General features: G+C 39.7%; 1 protein-coding gene across 2 annotated transcripts in view; it reads left to right on the top strand.

The window, feature by feature from the left end:
• SBF2 (SET binding factor 2) overlaps positions 1–18,517 on the top strand; it is a 313,031-nt gene that overhangs the window by 268,484 nt on the left and 26,030 nt on the right. The window contains exons 28-33 of one of the 2 annotated variants that reach the window (XM_087821727.1): positions 2,010–2,150; positions 3,033–3,128; positions 11,086–11,270; positions 14,757–14,933; positions 16,876–16,977; positions 17,711–17,896. In XM_087821727.1, the coding sequence (XP_087677853.1) occupies positions 2,010–2,150; positions 3,033–3,128; positions 11,086–11,270; positions 14,757–14,933; positions 16,876–16,977; positions 17,711–17,896 (887 nt within the window). The remainder of the gene's footprint in view (positions 1–2,009; positions 2,151–3,032; positions 3,129–11,085; positions 11,271–14,756; positions 14,934–16,875; positions 16,978–17,710; positions 17,897–18,517) is intronic. The other variant, XM_087821725.1, reaches the window with a different exon arrangement.

Below are 18,517 nucleotides of genomic sequence, written 5' to 3'. Positions count from 1 at the left end.
TGTTCCCTGTCATCAAGCCTCTCACACATAGCCCTTCCCACTGTGCTATGTACAACATGGACAACTTAACCAAGAACTAACTTCACGGCTCAGGGCTGCGCCTTGAACTTGGCGTCTTAATATATCTGTCTATATTTGGATCCTAATAGAAATTAACATCATAAAGTCTTTGGTTCTAGACGACTTCATTTCAGCAGCCCAGAATAGCCACAGGTAGGAACTAGAGTGCACTGTTCTTTTCCTTTTCTTCTGGAAAGCATTCAGATAGAGTTGACAGTTTCAGAGCAAGTAGGGATCCTGTCCGTGTGGACACGCACACACAAAAACAAGTCAGCAAACCAGTGACCAGAATGCTGTGTTAGGAGCTCTCAAGAAGAGGTTTTTAAGAAGCTAGAGGGTAGCCACAGAAATAATAAGTGCTGCTGAGGATGTCTCTCTCTGAGGATGTATATGAGCACCAAATCTGAGGCCTTGAAGTCAGTCAGGAGCTATATTTTGCTGACCTTTCTCATAACTTCCAGCTTATAATAGATGCTCAATAAAATTAAACAATGGCCACTAAGATATCAGATGCAATTCAGGGATGGCTGCAGTTTTTCCTTTATCACAATGAGGTAAGTCGGGTTCTGTGGTTCTGCAGGTAAAACTTTTTGATGTTTCTTCTTTATTATTATCTATTTCCCTCCTGAAAGTGAAAAGTTGGCCAGTGTGTCTTTGATCATTCGGTTGACTGAGGGCAGCACACACACAACACCGTATCTATATATGTCTTTATTTTTTTTAATTCTGCCTGGCTTGGAGTGTAAACGTAGGTGCAATTGAAGGTGGTTCACTTTTAACTGTGTCTGTCCTGAGGAATCCTCCCAAGCTACATAGTGCATATAGTAGAACATAGTGTGTGTAAGTTACATAAAATGAGTAAGTCATTTCAGGAACATTGATGAGCATATTACTGAGCTTTTAGTTGGAAAAAACTGAAACTATTTTATTCCACTAGTTTCTGATTTTTTAAATTTAATATAAGTTTACTATATTTTGAGCTTACACATTTGCTCACATTTTAGTATCTTTAAAATCGGGATGTATCTTACAATTGAAGTGATCAGAAAGAGCTGTGTCCTAGTTTAAACTTCAGTTTTTATTCTTAGTACATAAAATAATGGTGCGTTTTATAATAAAATCATACCATCTTAAAATTGATAAAACATACAATTCTGATTATTTCCTATTTGCGTTGTAAGAGAATTTGTTAATATCTATTGTCCTTCTGGTAAGTCCCTCCTGATGCCTCTTTAGAGTGTCTGGGCCAGTTTCAGTGATTTCTGTTTCACTCCACACAAACCAGGCTAGACTTCCTCCCACCCAGAATTTTTCTCACAGTTGTTTCCACAGTTGTTTCTATCTGTGCATACTTTTTGCCCGTCTTTTAGAAGGACTGGGGAATCTCACGTTAGCTGCTGCTGTCTTCTCCCCACCTTCCTCCGCTCTTCCCGCAAACAACCCCTGCAAGCTCATGTCCCCTGTTAGGCCCATGTGACAGAATCGGAATAAAGCCACTGGTATTGGGAAGTTCTCACCTGCCCACTCCAGGATGCCAAGGGACCCCGCGCCACCCTCTGCTCCCAAACAGCAGCATAGGCAAGATGGTTGGGGGTCACCAAGGAGATGTTATCCTTTGTGAATCTTCATTTTGAGTTGCCTGGATAAAGAGAAACTGCACCTGCTCTTGGAAGGACAGCTCTGTGGCTTTCTGGACCTGGGCTTTCTGCGAGCAGGATGAGGCAGTCAGGAAGCAGGCGTGGTGAGACCAGTATCAGGAGGATTAGCCATTCGATAGTTTGGAGCTTTAAGTTGGGCTGGTCTCTACATTTGGGTGTGGTACTTGAAGGCTATATATAGAAAGAAAAAGCAAAAATATATATATATATATGTATATATACACACACATATATGCCTATGTTATTAATATAGAGACAGATTGTTCTATTCAGCATCTTTTTCTTTTCCAGCTCCTACCTCCTCCTTAGAATCTTCCAGCAGCATAGAACAAGAAAAGTACTTGCAAGCCATCCTGAGTGCAGTTTCTGTCCATCAGAAACTCCGTGGCAACAACACCCTTTCTGTCAGGCCAGCACTTGCTCTGCCTCCAGGTAAGATGTGATCATACTTTCTTCTTGACAGCTATGAAATGTCAGCTTCATTCCTAGGGCTCGGCTCTTTAGTTACTTACACTCTTTGTTGAACATGACCCCTTAAAGTTTTACCTCATGGAGCTATAACTTTAGCTCCTTTTACTTAGAATCCAGGGCACCACTGTTAATGTCTAGTAAGCATATTTAGAGATTCAGTTATTTCCTTTTTAAAAGAGTAATAGGAGAAAAGGTGGGGAACATAAAGTCATGTGGGTTTTTTCCCCCTAGAATCTATTTTACATAGACTTGAAAATATTATTGCAAAGTTAAGTATATAAGGTGAACATCTGTTTATTAAATGTATATTTATTAAAACTATCATGTTTAAAATTCTTGAAATTTCTGCAGCCTTTTATGATTTGCAATACAGTTTGTTTTCACTAGATTTGGATGAAACCATTAAGACTTGTACTAATATTTTGTTTCAGTTATCATGTGATGGAACCCCAAAGGGTTCATGTAGAGGTAACCCTAATGTGTTAGACACAGGAGCATGTGACTTGAAAAGTTGGTCTCCTTGGCTTAATCAGCTATTTGAATTAGCTCAACATAAGCAGAAAGTGGCTTTTCTTGTAAAGTAACATCATGCATGCCTTGCTTCATTTATCATTAAATTCTCTGATTGCACTTGCCAAACCTAACTCCCTACAATCTTGCAAATGTGTGTATCTCTGAGGAAATAGTCACAGTGCCTTGTTATCTCTATTAAAGCTTTGGGTACTTAAAAAGTACAATGTTTGGCAGCAATTAGACATGCTACACATGCAGATAACTTTTTGTCATTTGAGTAATGTTAACCCAAACGACATGGTTTTTGTTCTTGTTTTTGGCTGACTTTAGGGACTGAAAAGAGAACTTCAAGAATGTCCACTGTGCTTAAGCAGGTAGTGCCAGGACATTTGGATGTAAACCCATCCAATAGCTTTGCTCGAGGAGGTTAGTAAGATTGATTTTATAACTGAGCACTGATTCAATCTTAATAGCAGAAAATTTTTTTCTAGATAGTGATAACTTTAAATCAACTAATTATGGTTCAAATTGTTTTTAATTACCCTTTTCTCAATGAATGATCCAATTTATTTCTAGTAATTATCCTTTTCTAAATGAATGGTCAAATTTATTTCTAGTATTGGGACAAGTGGCATAATCATTGCTGAAATCTTACGTATTGATGAGTTTGGAAGCATTGGGAGGTGAGGGGAGCATGTCTAAGTGTTGAGTCAGCCCTGTGAGGACTCCATGGTGTTTCAGGTTTGCAGGGCAGAAAGACTGATCACAAAAGCCTAAACAGCCTGGGAGAAGTGATCCAGGTCCCAAGAGCTATGCCTCCAATGCCTGTTACTTTTACTCCTGTTCTCTGAAGTGTTAGTTTGAGGAATAAGAGATAATTATATTCAGGTTACCTTTTTTTCCTCTGGGCTGTAGCTGCTGCCATAAGGAAGTAGAGAAGGGCTGAGTATTGGCTTGTTTAGCTCCTGAGGGTGGCCTACTTTGGTCTCTGGGGGTTTACGTTAGATTCATTTACTTTTCAGAGTAAATTCCAGAGCAGGTATCTTGATTGTAAAGTCCTTCTGCTTCCAGTGGAATTATTGAATCTTAGACTCTTCCTCTCACTACCACGCGATGCTGAGTCCCCTTGAAAACATAACAAGTACATGATCTTGGTTCTGCTTAAGCATCATCAGTAATGGGAAACTCATTGTTCCCAAAAGCGGTCTTTTGCGTTTGTAAGAAACTCTGCACTGAAGATTTTATGGTTAGTGTAATATAACTCATTATAGGAATTAGTGCTTTTTCCTAAGTAATCATAAATAGTTTATTAATAATCCATTCCAGGATTTGGTTCAGAAACATCAAGGTTCAATTTTACAAAATTTAGTTTTTTTCCTTTTGAAAACTAAGATTACTATGCACATCTTCTGGCAGTCATATTGGTCTTTTGAATGGTTTTTGTTTTTTGTTTGTTTGTTTGTTTGTTTGTTTGTTTGTTTGTTTTACCTCATCAGAACTTTCTACTACTGTAGGATTTCCTAAGAGCTTTCAACCTTCTTCAGTCATCTTCCTAATTAGGCCGTAAGTCATTGTATTAGTTTGCTAGGGCTACTATAATAAAGTGCTACAAACTGTGTGACTTCATTATTGTCTCTCAGTTCTGGTGGCTAGACACCCAAAATCAAGATGTAATGTTTGGTGCCTTCTGAGGGACAACCTGTCCCATGCCTTTCCCTAGCTTCTGGTGACTTGCTGGCTGTCTTTTCCTTGCCTTGTAGAAGCATCACCCAACTCTCTGCCATCATCTTCATATGACATTCTCCCTGTGTGTCTGTCTACAAATGTCCCCTTTTTAGGACACCAGTCATTGAAATAGGGGCCCACATTCCTGTATGATCTCCTCTTAACTAATTACATCTGCAATAGGTCACATTTCCAAATGAGGTCACGTTCTGAAGTACTGAGGGTTAGGACTACAACATATGAATTCGCAGGGGACACACAGTTCAACCATAACAGTCATATATAGCTTTTTTCTGAAGCTTTACAATACCATTGTTTTAAAGTGTAAGATCCAAACTTCATTCTTCTCATCATTTCTTTCTTGGAGAATTTCAACTAAAAGATAGTACAGTGACTTTCTCAGTGCCTGGTATTTATGTTGCCAAGCTCTCCTTTCGACTTTGATTCAAGGTTACTGTTCCTCTTACTATTTTATTCACCATCTGAAAGTTTATATTGTCAGCAAGGCACATCAGCAATTTTTCCATCCAACAGAGTGCTGTTTATAGTACATGTCTGGTTACTTGGAACCCCACGCCTGGCTCTGGTGTTTCACTTCTGTAAACTTCATCAGGAACACATTATCTGTTCCTCCACTGGGCCAGGTGACCTGTGATATAAGTTTTAGCTACAAAGTTATCTCTCCTTCTATGTTGGTACCTAAGGATCCTGGATATTCATCAGTCTGTTTCAACTGCATTATCTTTTTTTTTTTTTTAATATTGGCCTCAGACTCGTGGCTGTTTTACACGAGGGGGTCCCTGTATAGTAGGTCTAATTAGTATATGGTCCCATCTAATTTTGAGTCCTTTCTTTGTTCTTAAAGATACCTGGAAGGCTGTATTTACCTTTTAGGGTTAAAATCTCCTGTTTAATCTGTTTAATTTGTTTCTAATCCATTCTATGCCTAATGAGGCCATAATGATTATTTCTGACAGCCTTCCAAAATAACCTCTTCCGACAATTTCTCTGAACTTAGTGTGACAGCTTTTTTGCTCTTAACCAGGTGCCCATCATTCTGGCATCTTAAGCTAAGTTCCAGAAACACAAATCTTACTCTTTTACTCCATCTCTTAATTCTTTACTCCCAAATCCTCCCAGATCTTCCAAGGCCCCAGTGATGAATTGGAGAATGAAATACTCCCGTTTCAACACCTCCACATGTTTGGGATGCCTCAGGAGATCCTTATTAACGGGACAGGGAGACACACTCAGGGCGAGACTAGAGGGAGACACCTGCATGCCCCACGCATGGTCATGTCCTTGCACCTGCACTCAGGGGCAGAGCCTCTTCATTCTTCCAGAGAGCTAGGTGCCCCTGCCCAGAAGTTTCTCATTTACCGTGTGTGGGAAGAGCCTCCTATCTCTAAATCATCCTCGCAGCATTCTCTTTTATTCTCTTCTGTGTATTTTCACTGCGTGGTGTTTTTTTTAATTCCTTTCGTTGTCTTCGGGTCTTAGTTCCTGGTTTCCTTCTTCCATTATCTCCCCTGTGTGCCTTTCTCACTCGGATGACCTGCAGCTGAGCCTGACCCTCACCGTCTCCTTCACCCTTTTTTCCGTCGGTGATCACTTTGCATTCGGTGTGCACGATGATGAGCTCCTAAGGCAGGGGAGCAGCCTTCTTACACAAGGACTGATTAAAAGAAAATTAAGATGTGACTAGATCACGTGCATTACATGTAAAATTAAAATAGCCTTTGAGCCTCACAGCGGAAAAGCGCATATACTCACAACTTGGTTAAATTACTTTGTTGAATAGAAAAATGCCATGAGAAAATAGGTTCTGCCTCTAAAATACAAAAATACAATAGCTAGGCATATTTGAGGAGTAGCCACATGGAGGCAGCTTTTTTTTTTAAATCCTCACCCGAGAATGTTTATTGATTTTTAGAGAGAGAGAAAGAGAGACAAATATCAGTGTGAGAGAGAAACATCCATCAGTTGCCTCCCATACATACCCTGACCCAGGATCGAACCCACAACCTTTTGGTGTTGGTATATGGGACGACTCTCCAACCAACTCAGCCACCTGGCCAGAGCTGGAGGCAGCTTTTTAATTGCTCATTCTTTGCATTTCCATGACCCTATAAATTCCTCTACAAGTGTTATTTTATCCTTGAAATAACCTCCAGAATAGATATTTAAGAGGCTCTAAGATACGAAGTGTCAAGGTCACTTAGCATAACTGGGATTAGGCTTAGTTCAGTCCATTTCAGGGCAGCATTCACTGTAGCTTGCATCTCATACATTGGTAAATACAGGACCTCATCCCTCAGCCAAGCATCTCTTTTCCTTCTCTTCTTTGTTTTGTCTGAACAAAATGGAGAGAACAACCCTAGTTAGGAAACACTCATGCTCTGAACAACAACCCATTCCCATGGGTGGGATGAAACTTCACTTTTTCCCTGAAGCAATCCCCTTAGCCAGACCCTGCTGGACAGATCCAGGCTCAGAGGGTTGCTTAGGTGGCAAGACACAAGGAGTGTAAGTTCAGTTACATTCAAATTCAAACCACAGCCCTACCACTTAGTGTAAGATATTGAGCAATTTAGGAAACCTCTTAATTCTCCATGTCCTCATCTGTAAAATAGAGATGATAAATAGTATCTGGCTTTAGAGTATTTACAAGGAATAAATTAAGTAATAGTAGGAGCTCAATAAATGTTAGTTCTATTACTGCTGCTGTGGTTATTATCATTATTGTTGCCTAATACTCCACTGAAATGGGAGGAAAGTCTACATTTACATTTCAGTTGCCTTAAGCCAGATTGCAAGGTAGAGGGCATATGTTCTCAGTCTATGCTAGTACCTTTCAAACCTTTTGGTCAGGATTCGCAGTAAGAAATACATTTTATATTTATATGTATACATACGCATTCATTTTATATCACAATTCAGGACTGAGTCACAATGCAGAAAGTATATACACCAAACCGAAAGTTTCATAAAGCAGTATTCATCTATACCATATGCAGTGCACATAGTATTTTCAACTTCAATCTGTTTCATTTTTTTAAACATACTAATTAGACCCACTAAAGTGATTTCACAAACCACTAAGGGGGAAACTGCAGTTTGGAAAAATACAGCTCCAGGCTGTTGTTGCGTGCTCAGGACAAGTATCTCCCACCCAGGAATCACTCAGGAGGCTAAGTAGACCTCACCACCAAAGCAGTAGTGTCATTCCTTCGGTTAACACTTCCACCAGGTAGGGTTCAGTTCTCAAAGCCCTCTGCTGGCCCCATATCAGTGCACGCCATTTTCTCATTGCTGATTTTCTGCTGCATGATAAACACTTGGCAGTTGTTCCTTAATAAGCCCGTATTTGGGGAAAGTGCTTAATATTTTCTTATTTAGCACCCTCTTTTCATTCGTTCAGGGCAAATAATTGAGTTGAAGATATAGTAGAAGACCACAACAGCTCACAGTGTGTCCATTTTCAAAAAAAAAATAATCAAATGTTTGTAGTGTGTATATATACTACAGTCATTTATATGATACAGGCTTTCAGCACACAACCTAGTAGGATCAAATGTGCACAAAATCCCAATGCAGTGTGGTCAGAGTTCAAGTAGAGCTCTCCACAACTCTGGAGACAGTCTGGAATGGTTTTCAGGAGAGTTTACATTGTTTCTGGATCTTAAGGGATAAAGAGTTTGTCAGGTAAAGAAATGAGAGAAATCATTCCAGGTAGAGGCACTAGCATAAGAAAGCAGGATAAGTTTAGGGAACAGTATTTCAGAATCAGGAACCAACAACTCAGACTTCATTGTAAGCGTTTAGTGTCTCATGTTCAGTAGGAAAGCTTAAAACCTTGGCAGAACAGAGGGCAGTAGCCAGCACACAGGAGACCTGGTGTTTTGCCATGAGTCCCAGACCTTTGTCCTATCTTGCAGTGGCATTCTCTGTGTCAGCCAGCACCTCTGCAAACCTCAGCTTTCTGACCGCCTTTGGCCACTAAAACCATCAATGCCTTTCATTTCCTGCTTCTATAGAAGTGAGGCAGAAATGAAAAGCACTTCTAATGATTTTTCTTTTATCAAATTATGTCACATTTTATGTAGTGTTGCAATGTGTAGCTTAATAATACTGCTGCTAAAGTTTTCAATCCTGAATGAATACAAAATCATTTTTCATACTTTCCTTAACTGAGCATTTCCTTTGCTCAGGATATAACTAACTGAGCGCTCACCATTTTTGTTATTATCAGGTAAAAGTTTGCCATAGTCGCAAAATGCTTTCTTTCTGTTGGGAAAAAAAACAATATTACTCAAATTACAAAAGTATTATCTCTAAATACTGCCTATCATTTTGGTGCAAGTAGGGATTTGAGGAGAAGTCATTTCTTCAATCATCACAAGCTATATTTTTAGTGCCATTGAGCATTGTCACAGGATCATGATTTTTTTTGCTGCTCATAACTCTTTGTTTATGGAAAATGACTGTAATTTCCAAATGAAAAGAAAGAAGATAGTGTGGCAGTGCTTAATGTTCTATTGCACAAACATGCTCTTAGTTATTCCAAATGGTTGCTAGAGCTTCATTCCTGATGTGATGACCTTGCTCACAGAACAAATGTGTTGTCCAACATGTAGCATTTACCAATCAGCCTCCTTAAACACCACGACCAATGTAGTCCTAACATTCACCCCCCTCACTAAATTCCTCAACTTTTATGGTCACCCGATGACAGTCTTCAAAAGCTTATTCCATTTGGTATAATGTTTTAGTGGCACTCCCTGCTGTGCTCTTCATTTCATTGTGCTTACATTTATTAACAGGTGCTGAAATTTCATTTAACAGGTGTTCAGTTCATCTTTTTTGTGTGACTGTGCAGCTTTTTATTTGTTAATCAAATCTTCTACTTTTATTATATTTACATATTTTCTTCTATGTTAATTTAAAAAATTAAATAACCTACTCTTTTACTCAATTTGCTCCGATGTTTGCTGCTATATGCATTTTATCCCTCCTTCTGTCTTTAATCTCACCTACCAGTGCATGGGTACAGAGATAAATGTTTTACTCAGTCAAATCCCAAATCTTCAACTAAGGGAAGAGTCCATAACCAAGGTACTGTATTGCCTGTCCTGATGTGTCATTCTTGTTAACCATCTTCATATGAAAGCATATGTGTTACAAGTGATGTTTATCACATTTGTCTGTCAAATTATCTTCTCACCCACATTCTGAATTTCCTCTGATTTCATTTACAAAGACTTGCCATAATGTCTAAGACATAATGTCTTATAGGTTATATAGAAAGATTCATCTGTGTTAGGAAGAAATCACCTATAAAATCTTTTCTTAGGAACTAGTGTTCTGACCCTATAATAGCTCATAAAGAGAGAAGCTAATGTGACATTATCATGGTGACTTCTAGTCACTAGAAACACTGCTTGATTTAACATTTGGCAAAGAGTAAAGTCTTTCTTTTTAAAAAAAAAAAAAAATCTTTATTGATTTCAGAGAGGAAAGGAGGGTGAGAGAGAGAGAGGAACATCATTGATGAGAGAGTCATTGATTGGCTGCCTAGCCTAAAACCCAGGCGTGTGCCCCGACCAGGAATTGAACCCTGATCGCCCGGATCCCAGGGTGATGCTCAGCCGCTTGAGCCACACCCAGCTGGGCAAGGGTAAATAAAGCCTTTCAAGGAGCCTTTCCAAATCTATAGAGGAAAGCCCAGGTTGGGGAGGCAGCAGTAGTGTCTTGTACACCTGTGACCACATCCCCAAGATGAGCTCTGCAGCCTGTGGCATTTGTAAGGGGCCTTGTGTAGGTGCTGCAGTGCCAGTCACATTCCAGCCTTAGCATATGCTTTTGTATTTGGATATTTAATATCTAACAGTCTCCTTGCATATAGAAATACTTGATTTTTCTAATTAATGTAATTAAGATCAACTTATGAGATTCTTCTAGCAGCTTAGCTTGACCTTTCCCTAGAAGACATCTGCTTTTGACTATAAATTTAAAATAAAGCCTCCTAAGATTCAGTGAAATATACACGACTAAATGTATAACTTCTCACTATTTTTCATGGATACTGGGGGAAAAGTTTAATACAATCTTTACTAATTTTAAATTGCATCACTTTGTCATGATACACAAATATTCCAAATCCAGCCTGAGATTTTAGTAGGTTTGGTAAAGTTCTAATGTTGTCCTTAATCTACATTTCTTATTGAATTGACTGACTAAAGCAGAAGAATGTTCTTCCTTCTTTCACAAAGCCCTGAGAAATGGCGTCACTCATCCCCTCCTGCCCAGGCTTCATCATTGCCCCTGCCCACATGTTTGTCTCCCAGTGCCAGTGCACTCTCTCTATGTAGGACCCCAGTGTTTACTTATCAACACTGACCTCTCACCAAAATACAATAATAGGATTGACTCGGTGACTTCTTAGTCCTTCCACACCTAATCATGGTTCTGAAATGCTGTACTGAATAATGCTTATACGTTGCAAACGTAAATGACAAATGACTAGTATGATCCATGATTACCTAGATTAATTACCTTGCTGCTACCTGGAAAATGATACTGAGCATGCACCCTTTTCCCAGTCCAGTGGCAGTCCCACATCGGATTTCCTCATTCAGTTGTTTTGTCTTTTGTAAAGGTGTATGGGCAAGTCTTCGCTCCAGCACCCGCCTGATCAGTTCTCCAACATCCTTCATTGATGTTGGCGCCCGGCTGGCAGGCAAGGATCACTCGGCCTCCTATAATAACAGCGCCTACCTGCAAAACCAGCTCTTGAAACGCCAAGCAGCCCTATATATATTTGGTGAAAAGTCACAATTAAGGGTAAGATTTCTTTTTCTTATTTCATTGATACTTGAAGGCAGTTTATAAAACTGATCTCATAAATCAGCTTTTCTATAAATTATTTTTTTTGCAGCATGGATCTTTAACCTGGAGTTAATAATCAATATCAAAAAAATTTAGCTCATTATATATGGATGGATGGATGTCTACATATACCTAGATAGATATGTATATACACATATGCATGTTTATTAGCTATGAAAAGAAGTACTTTTTCATAATCATAAATAGATCATGAACATCAGGAATATTAGGAAGTGTTTACACAAAAAAGAAATAATGAGGCTTATCTAGGCTGATTTTTCCACTTAGTTCAGCTTCCTTAGGAATCTGTGCCTATGGCAGAACAGAAGGTTTTGTTGTAAACCTATTGACAAAGAAAGCTACAGGGAGATAGAAGAGTGGAAAGATGACTATGGCACTCACTGCATATGGAGCAAGGGAAGTCCAAGCTATGTCTTCTAAGGTGCATTTTTTAAAACTTTACAAAGCTGTATATACTGATGCACATGTCCTAAGACATGTCAGAAAATTCATACTATTCAGTGCTAATCACCTTTATTTTTTAATTATTATGCTAAAGAGCTTCACTATGATCAAGTCCTATAAATTATAAAGATAGTCTTTATCTCCAAAAGCAGCAGTAATTCCTCAGGTTTAATGTTCCTGCAATTTACCTATCACAAATAAATTTCATTACTACTGTCAGGTATATGGGAAATAAAATTATTTGTTAATTCAGAAATCCCCTCAAAGTTTAGTCCAGTGCTTCATCAGCACTGGATGGTGTAGACAGACCTTTAGTTGAACTGTGGACAGAGGCTGTGAGCAAGATCCCACATGCTTGATCCCACTCGCTTGGTCAAGGTACCAGTGACTGAGTCATCTCTTCTGTGGCAAGCTGGCTTTGCTGGCCCTTCCCCCACTGCCTACACTGCTGCAGTCACTTAGTCACCAACCTTTAGGGCAGAAGGCATGAAACTGCTGGGTAATGCTCAATTTTTAAATATGCACACGTGTCTTCTGACAGAGCAGATACTTTTCTATCCAGAAAATAGCTGGAACACCTTTCAGCAGCAACCCAGAATTGCCAGCCAGAACAGCTTCCTTGGCACCAGTGTCTCTCAGTGCACAGACTTTCCATACCTCAGCACACCACTTCCTCATGATCCGAATCACTCCCCAAGGTTTGTCTTGTGAATGCTCACCTCTGCCATTCCCTTTGCACATCAGTCCCCAGATTAGCTGTGGGTCTGTGCACATCTCAGTAAAGGCTAGCCACTGGGGACCCTTTCTCCTTGCCTCCTTCCCTTCTTCCTTTCTGTCTTTTATTTTTTCTTTCTGTTCTTTCTCTTATCAATAAAGAATTATGTTTTTAAAACACAGTCTCACCATCCTGGTACAGTAGTTATTAGGATTTTTGTACATTGTATTCACGTTTTGCTTTTTATTAATATAATTGTGTCTGTGGAGCACGAGTCCATACCTGTCTGACAAGAGCCCCCTTCTCCAGCACAATGCTCTCTAGTCACAGCTGCTCACTCTTTCTCCCAACAAAAGAAACACAGAAGAAAGCAAGTGAGAGTGGCTTACTCTAAACAACCTTGAATTGGTCTTACTTAGCTTTTTAATTCACATACTTGAATACCTTTTACTTAGTAACAAATTCCTTTTGCCCTAACAGTGTGTCTCAACACTGTGGTTGATAACGCCTGGTTTATAAGATAGGCATACCTGCCGGCCGGGCATAGCTCAGCAGTTGAGCGTAGACCTAGAATCCAAGAGACCTCGGTTCGATTCCCGGTCAGGGCACATGCCCGGGTTGCGGGCTCGATCTCCAGTCCGGGGTGTGCAGGAGGCAGCCGATCAATGACCCTCTCATCATTGATGTTTCTATTTCTCTCTCTTCCTCTCTCTGAAATCAGTAAAGATATATTTAATAAAAATTTAAAAAAGATAGGCATACCCAGCTCTTTTATAGTTGTGAATGGAAGGGAACCTGGTTTTCCTGAAAAGTGAACTATCCTTTATCCATTATAAGTTTTTTTAAAAACTAATAGAAAAGACCTCATGTATACAGGTAAGTTCTTTATCTCAAACTGTAACATGTCTCCATGTTGTATAATAGTCTTTATAATTATTTTCATCACTACATAACATTCCATATTGATGGATGTTTCCATTTCTTTATCTTCTGTATGTAAAATTACAGTCACATTTTCAAGCATAGAGTTGATTATTATTTTTAATTGAGATACTGTTCACTAGGGGTTTCTCCCTACATTTTAGATTATTCCTAAAAGCAGAATTACTGAGACAAAGAAACTTTTTTCCTTGATACATATTAGAAATGCTATTTTTTTAAAACCTTGGTAGGTTTTGCTTTTTATTTTTAAACTTTATTGGGCCTTTTAAAAAGTACTCTAAAATAACCAATATAAAACATGGCATAGACCCTATGTCAGTTTTTTTTAATTATTGTAAAATACAAATAACATAAAATTTGTCATCATACAGTCAATAGTGTTAAATACAGTCACATTGCTATACAACCTCCAGAAAGCAGTTTTACTCCTAGAAAAGCAAATGGTCCAGTAGAGTAATTTGGGCAGAAGTGAGGAAAGTGGAAAGAAAATGAGAAAATTAATTCATTCTTTAGCAAGAGAAGTTAGAGAATTTTTAAATCTTTGGGATTAGGCAACTAGAGTATCAAAATAAAATACACAATTGGGCCATCAGCTTAGCATTCTTTAATTACAAATGCAACCTCACATAGAATAAATTCCATATGGATTAAAGATATAAATGATAAAAGTGTTCAAATAAATACAGATTGACGTGTCACACTGAATGGAAAAATATTGTCCCAAAGCTAGAAATCAACAAAGCCTTTTGACTTTAAAAGAGTAATTACATGTTAGTAGTCTTAGGGCAGTGAGGCAGTGATTTTTATTTCCTTCTCAATGTTTATCTCCCCTTTTTTCCCATTTTTACAATGACTGTTTTACTTGCTTAATAAGAAACAAATATGTGTATGTGTACAAATTTTAATATGTAGAATTCTGGAAACTCAGCAGTATATCACTTTTTAATTACAGTGTGCATCTCAGGGAGACAGTGTACAGTTTAGTCTGAATCATGCTGTCCACATATCACTGGACACATATCATCTTTAGACTTCCAGGTTCATGACTTTATATTGACTTATATGTGGTGGTATAAGCTCCATCGGGTTCCGGACTACCAGTAGCCTCTTCACATTCTCAGAATGACAGCAAGCTAAGTCAAACCACTAGGCCTCACTGAATGACTCCAGTAATACGGATACAGCCACACAAGACTGACTTTCTTGACCCATTACAGCCTCTGCAGCTACTTATATCATTTAAGCATTGCCGTGTTGAAATCATTGCTCTTCTATCAATAGCACTTCATCTGCCTAATTCTCTGCATCTTTCTCCACAGAACTTTAAGTTAGAATTTGCTTTAAATTGTGAGTTTGTTCCTGTTGAATTTCATGACATCCGACAAGTGAAAGCCAGTTTTAAAAAGCTGATGCGGGCCTGTGTCCCAAGCACCATCCCAACTGACTCAGACGTGACCTTCCTGAAGGCCCTGGGAGACTCTGAATGGTTCCCACAGGTAACTTCTGGAGCAGCTTATCTTTGAACTCAAGGGTGTACAGAACTGACATTTGAGGGAAATATTGTGTCCCCCACTCCCTGACATTCTGCCTTTACTGGGCGCCCTCTCTAAAAGCCTTTCGGTTGCAGGGACCCATATGATACAGAAGGTGAGGGGGTCGACTTCATCCTTGGGTTTTTATCTCTGTAATTGAAAACTTGGTCTCCATAGGCTGCTAAGGAGGGAATCATTATTTTTAGATGGAAACTGTCTTATTTCCTTCAGCTAAGTCAAGCTTGGGATGTTTTAATTGAACTCTAATTGAGAAATTAGAAGTGGGTATGCCAGCACACATAGGTATTTATGACAATGTGGTTTAGACACTGACACAGACCTTTGGCCAAGAGCATCTGTGTGCCATAGCCTTCAGCCTTGTCTTTAGGCCCAGTGCTATGGCTGTTACTCCTCCCTGCACAAGTCCCCAGCCCCTCTGTCCCCTGACGCATCTGCCTTGAAGCCTCCTGCCTCCCCTGAGAGAAAAAACAGTTGTTTCCCACAGTATATTGGACTAAAAGGCAAAAAAAAGGCCAGAAAATTATGTGAGTACTCAGGGCAGTAACTATTTTTAAGGTACTTAAACTACAGAAAAACAGCCACATATACAATTAGTTATAAACCTGTATCGGTATGAGCCCTGGCTGGGTAGCTCAGTTGGTTAGAGTGTTGTCCCAATACGCCAAGGTTGCGAGTTCAGTCCTCTATCAGGGCACATACGAGAAACAACCAATGAATGCATGGGTCAAACAACAGAGCAGCTAATCAATGTCTGTCTCTCTCCCCCAAAATCAATAAAAAATTAAATTTAAAAGATAAATAAATAAACCTATATCAGGGTATGTTAATTACTATTAAGGCTATTTGAGATCCTTTGAGTGCCCATGAAAGAAGCTGATCCTCAGCCCCAGACTGTTCCCACCACCCAACCTGTATTTCTGGTACATTCTGTGTTCTCCTTACTCCAGAGTAAATCCATACCAGAAGTTAGTGCCAAAAACAAAAACATTGTTCTACTTGAGATATTGTCATTTTAAAAGTTAACTCAGCAGGTGCTAAGTGCAGGAGAATTCAGGCCTGGTCATTGCTGTCTGCAAGAACAGTGAGTGAGGAGCTGCTCGTTGTAGGAGAGGACATGTGCCTTGTTTCTGTGTTTAAAGTAGCCTAGTTCTGTTTCATGGGGGTTTTCTGTTTTAATTCAGGGTTGGATTCATTCTACAAATTATGTCAAGTGATGCTTAAAATATTTTTTAAAACTAGAAGGTTGCACGTTTGGTTTTGGAATCTATATGCTCTGCTCACACCCTAATTGTTCATTAGGGACTACGAGTCAATGGCTTGGCTTTAAAAGCTGAGCACAAATACAAATTTTCTTCCCATTTAATACACATTATAGACAAATAAAAGTGTCTTATTTTAAAGTTATAACTTATTTGCCATAAAAATCACCCTTTTAAAGCGTACAATTCAGTGCTTTTCGCTAAGTTGTGCAACTATCCCCACTATCTAATTTCAGAAAAACTAAGAGTATCCGAAATAGAACTTACTATGTCATCATAGAAAAACAAATTTTAAGTTCAGTAGCTATGTTGGGAGAGCTGCTTTGAATCTCTGTTTTTTCCGCTCTATGGAATTATAGCTGTTCCACTCCAGGGGAAATTATTTAAGATCAGTTTATTTCATCATGTATCACTTGAACACAATATTTTTAAATGTGCCTACTTTTAACATGTATCGTTGTTTAATCTTGATTTTGACAAAGAACTTTAAGTATTTAAAACTTACATGGCTCTTTTGTGCACATACTTGATCCCTAATTTGTTTGGCTGTCCAAGTTGATAGCAAGTGTGTCTGTTCCTGGTACTCAGAAAGCACTTGGTCTAACTGGCCTCCTTTCGTCTCTTAGCTTCACAGGATAATGCAGCTGGCCGTAGTAGTATCAGAAGTACTTGAGAATGGTTCCTCTGTTTTGGTCTGTTTGGAAGAAGGCTGGGACATCACAGCACAAGTAAATGATTTACACATATTTTCATATATTTAGTTTTATATTTGTATGAATTTGTATTTCAGTTCATTTGTTTTTAAATTCTGCAGATGAACCTTTTGTATAATGACTAATGTGTATGGACAGAAAAAGTCCTGTGTTAAATACCCCCAGTGTCCATCAGAAAGTTCTATGCTGTGAGCCTCCAGGCTCTGGATAGCCTGAAGCTCTGGCTTGGGGCATCAGGTGCCACACTGCAGGTGCATCGTGCACGCATGCGGATGGAGCTCTTGACCAGCAGTGTGGGACATGGACCATCCTTCCTGGGTTTGGTCAGTCCTTCCCCTGGTTCTCTATAAGCCCCTCCTTTACTCACTCCAGAGTGAAAGGAAAAGGTATGACTATAAACTGTAGTATGGCATTAATCTATACCTGCCAAAAAGGAGCTATAGGTTTGAACTAATCCTCTGGCCGCATTAATTAACCTAGGAAAAAACCACGGTTGGCAAACTGGCCAGGTAAGGATTAAAAGCTGAATTCCCTGAAGGAAAACATGGAGCCAAAATGAATTTACTTTTCATTTTTACTGGAAAGTTTGGAGGATTAATTTGATTACCTGTCCTGGAGCATTTAGTGAACAAACTTGCTGCCCAGGTCACCTTCTGAATTAGCTGTCATCAAAAAGAAGTGCTTTATCTTAGCAACAGGATTTTTCAGAACTGAAAGTAATGAAGTATCCATCCTGCTTGTGCCCTAGGTGACATCCCTGGTTCAGTTACTCGGTGATCCCTTTTATAGGACGCTCGAAGGCTTCCGGATGTTGGTTGAAAAAGAGTGGCTCTCTTTTGGTCATAAATTCAGTCAGCGGAGCAGCTTGACCCTCAACTGTCAGGGTAGTGGTTTCACGCCAGTCTTCCTGCAGTTCTTAGACTGTGTACACCAGGTGAGTAGAGTGTGCTTCGATTGACTTGATGTGACTGAAAAAAAGAACTGGCATTTGTTGAGCACTGCAGTGCTGTGCCAGGTACCTTCATGCCATAATGGAAGGGATTCAGCCCTAAGACTTCCTGAGTCTCAGCCGTGGATTTCTGGGAATGGAGAAGAAAAAGAGTTAGTTGGTTCCTGACACTAGGACAGCTGAGCTGGCTGTTGGGCTGGCCCTCAAGTGAAGTGGCTTCACCTAAATTACCACCTCCCGGGAAGAGGAGCAGATGTGGGCTCGCTCTCCAAGATCTGACCTAGAGTAGGTAACGGCAGGGCTGGAAATCCAGGGTGGAGCCTGTCCACTTGGGGAGGACTCGAGCTTGCCCCTGGGCATATAAGAAGTAGAGCCTAACCCCTAGAGAAAGAATCAGGGCCTAACCCGGCCAGCAAGGAGGTTGAGGACACTGGCTCGGTTCTACTGGACGACCTAATCAGGGCTAATCAGGAGACCAGGCAGAAAGCAGGTATATAATCTGGTCAAATCCAGTGGGAGCGGGGCGGGGGGAGATGTGAATGCTCTCCCCCATCTCAGGTACATCAGATAAAACTTCCTAATGGGGCCTTGGTCAGGATTGGGCTT

The sequence above is a fragment of the Miniopterus natalensis genome, chromosome 11 (assembly GCF_054644295.1).
Source record: "Miniopterus natalensis isolate mMinNat1 chromosome 11, mMinNat1.hap1, whole genome shotgun sequence".
NCBI classification, from domain to species: Eukaryota; Metazoa; Chordata; class Mammalia; order Chiroptera; family Miniopteridae; genus Miniopterus; species Miniopterus natalensis.
The sequence above is the reverse complement of the archived record's forward strand: the minus strand, read 5'-3'. Positions and strand labels throughout refer to the sequence as shown.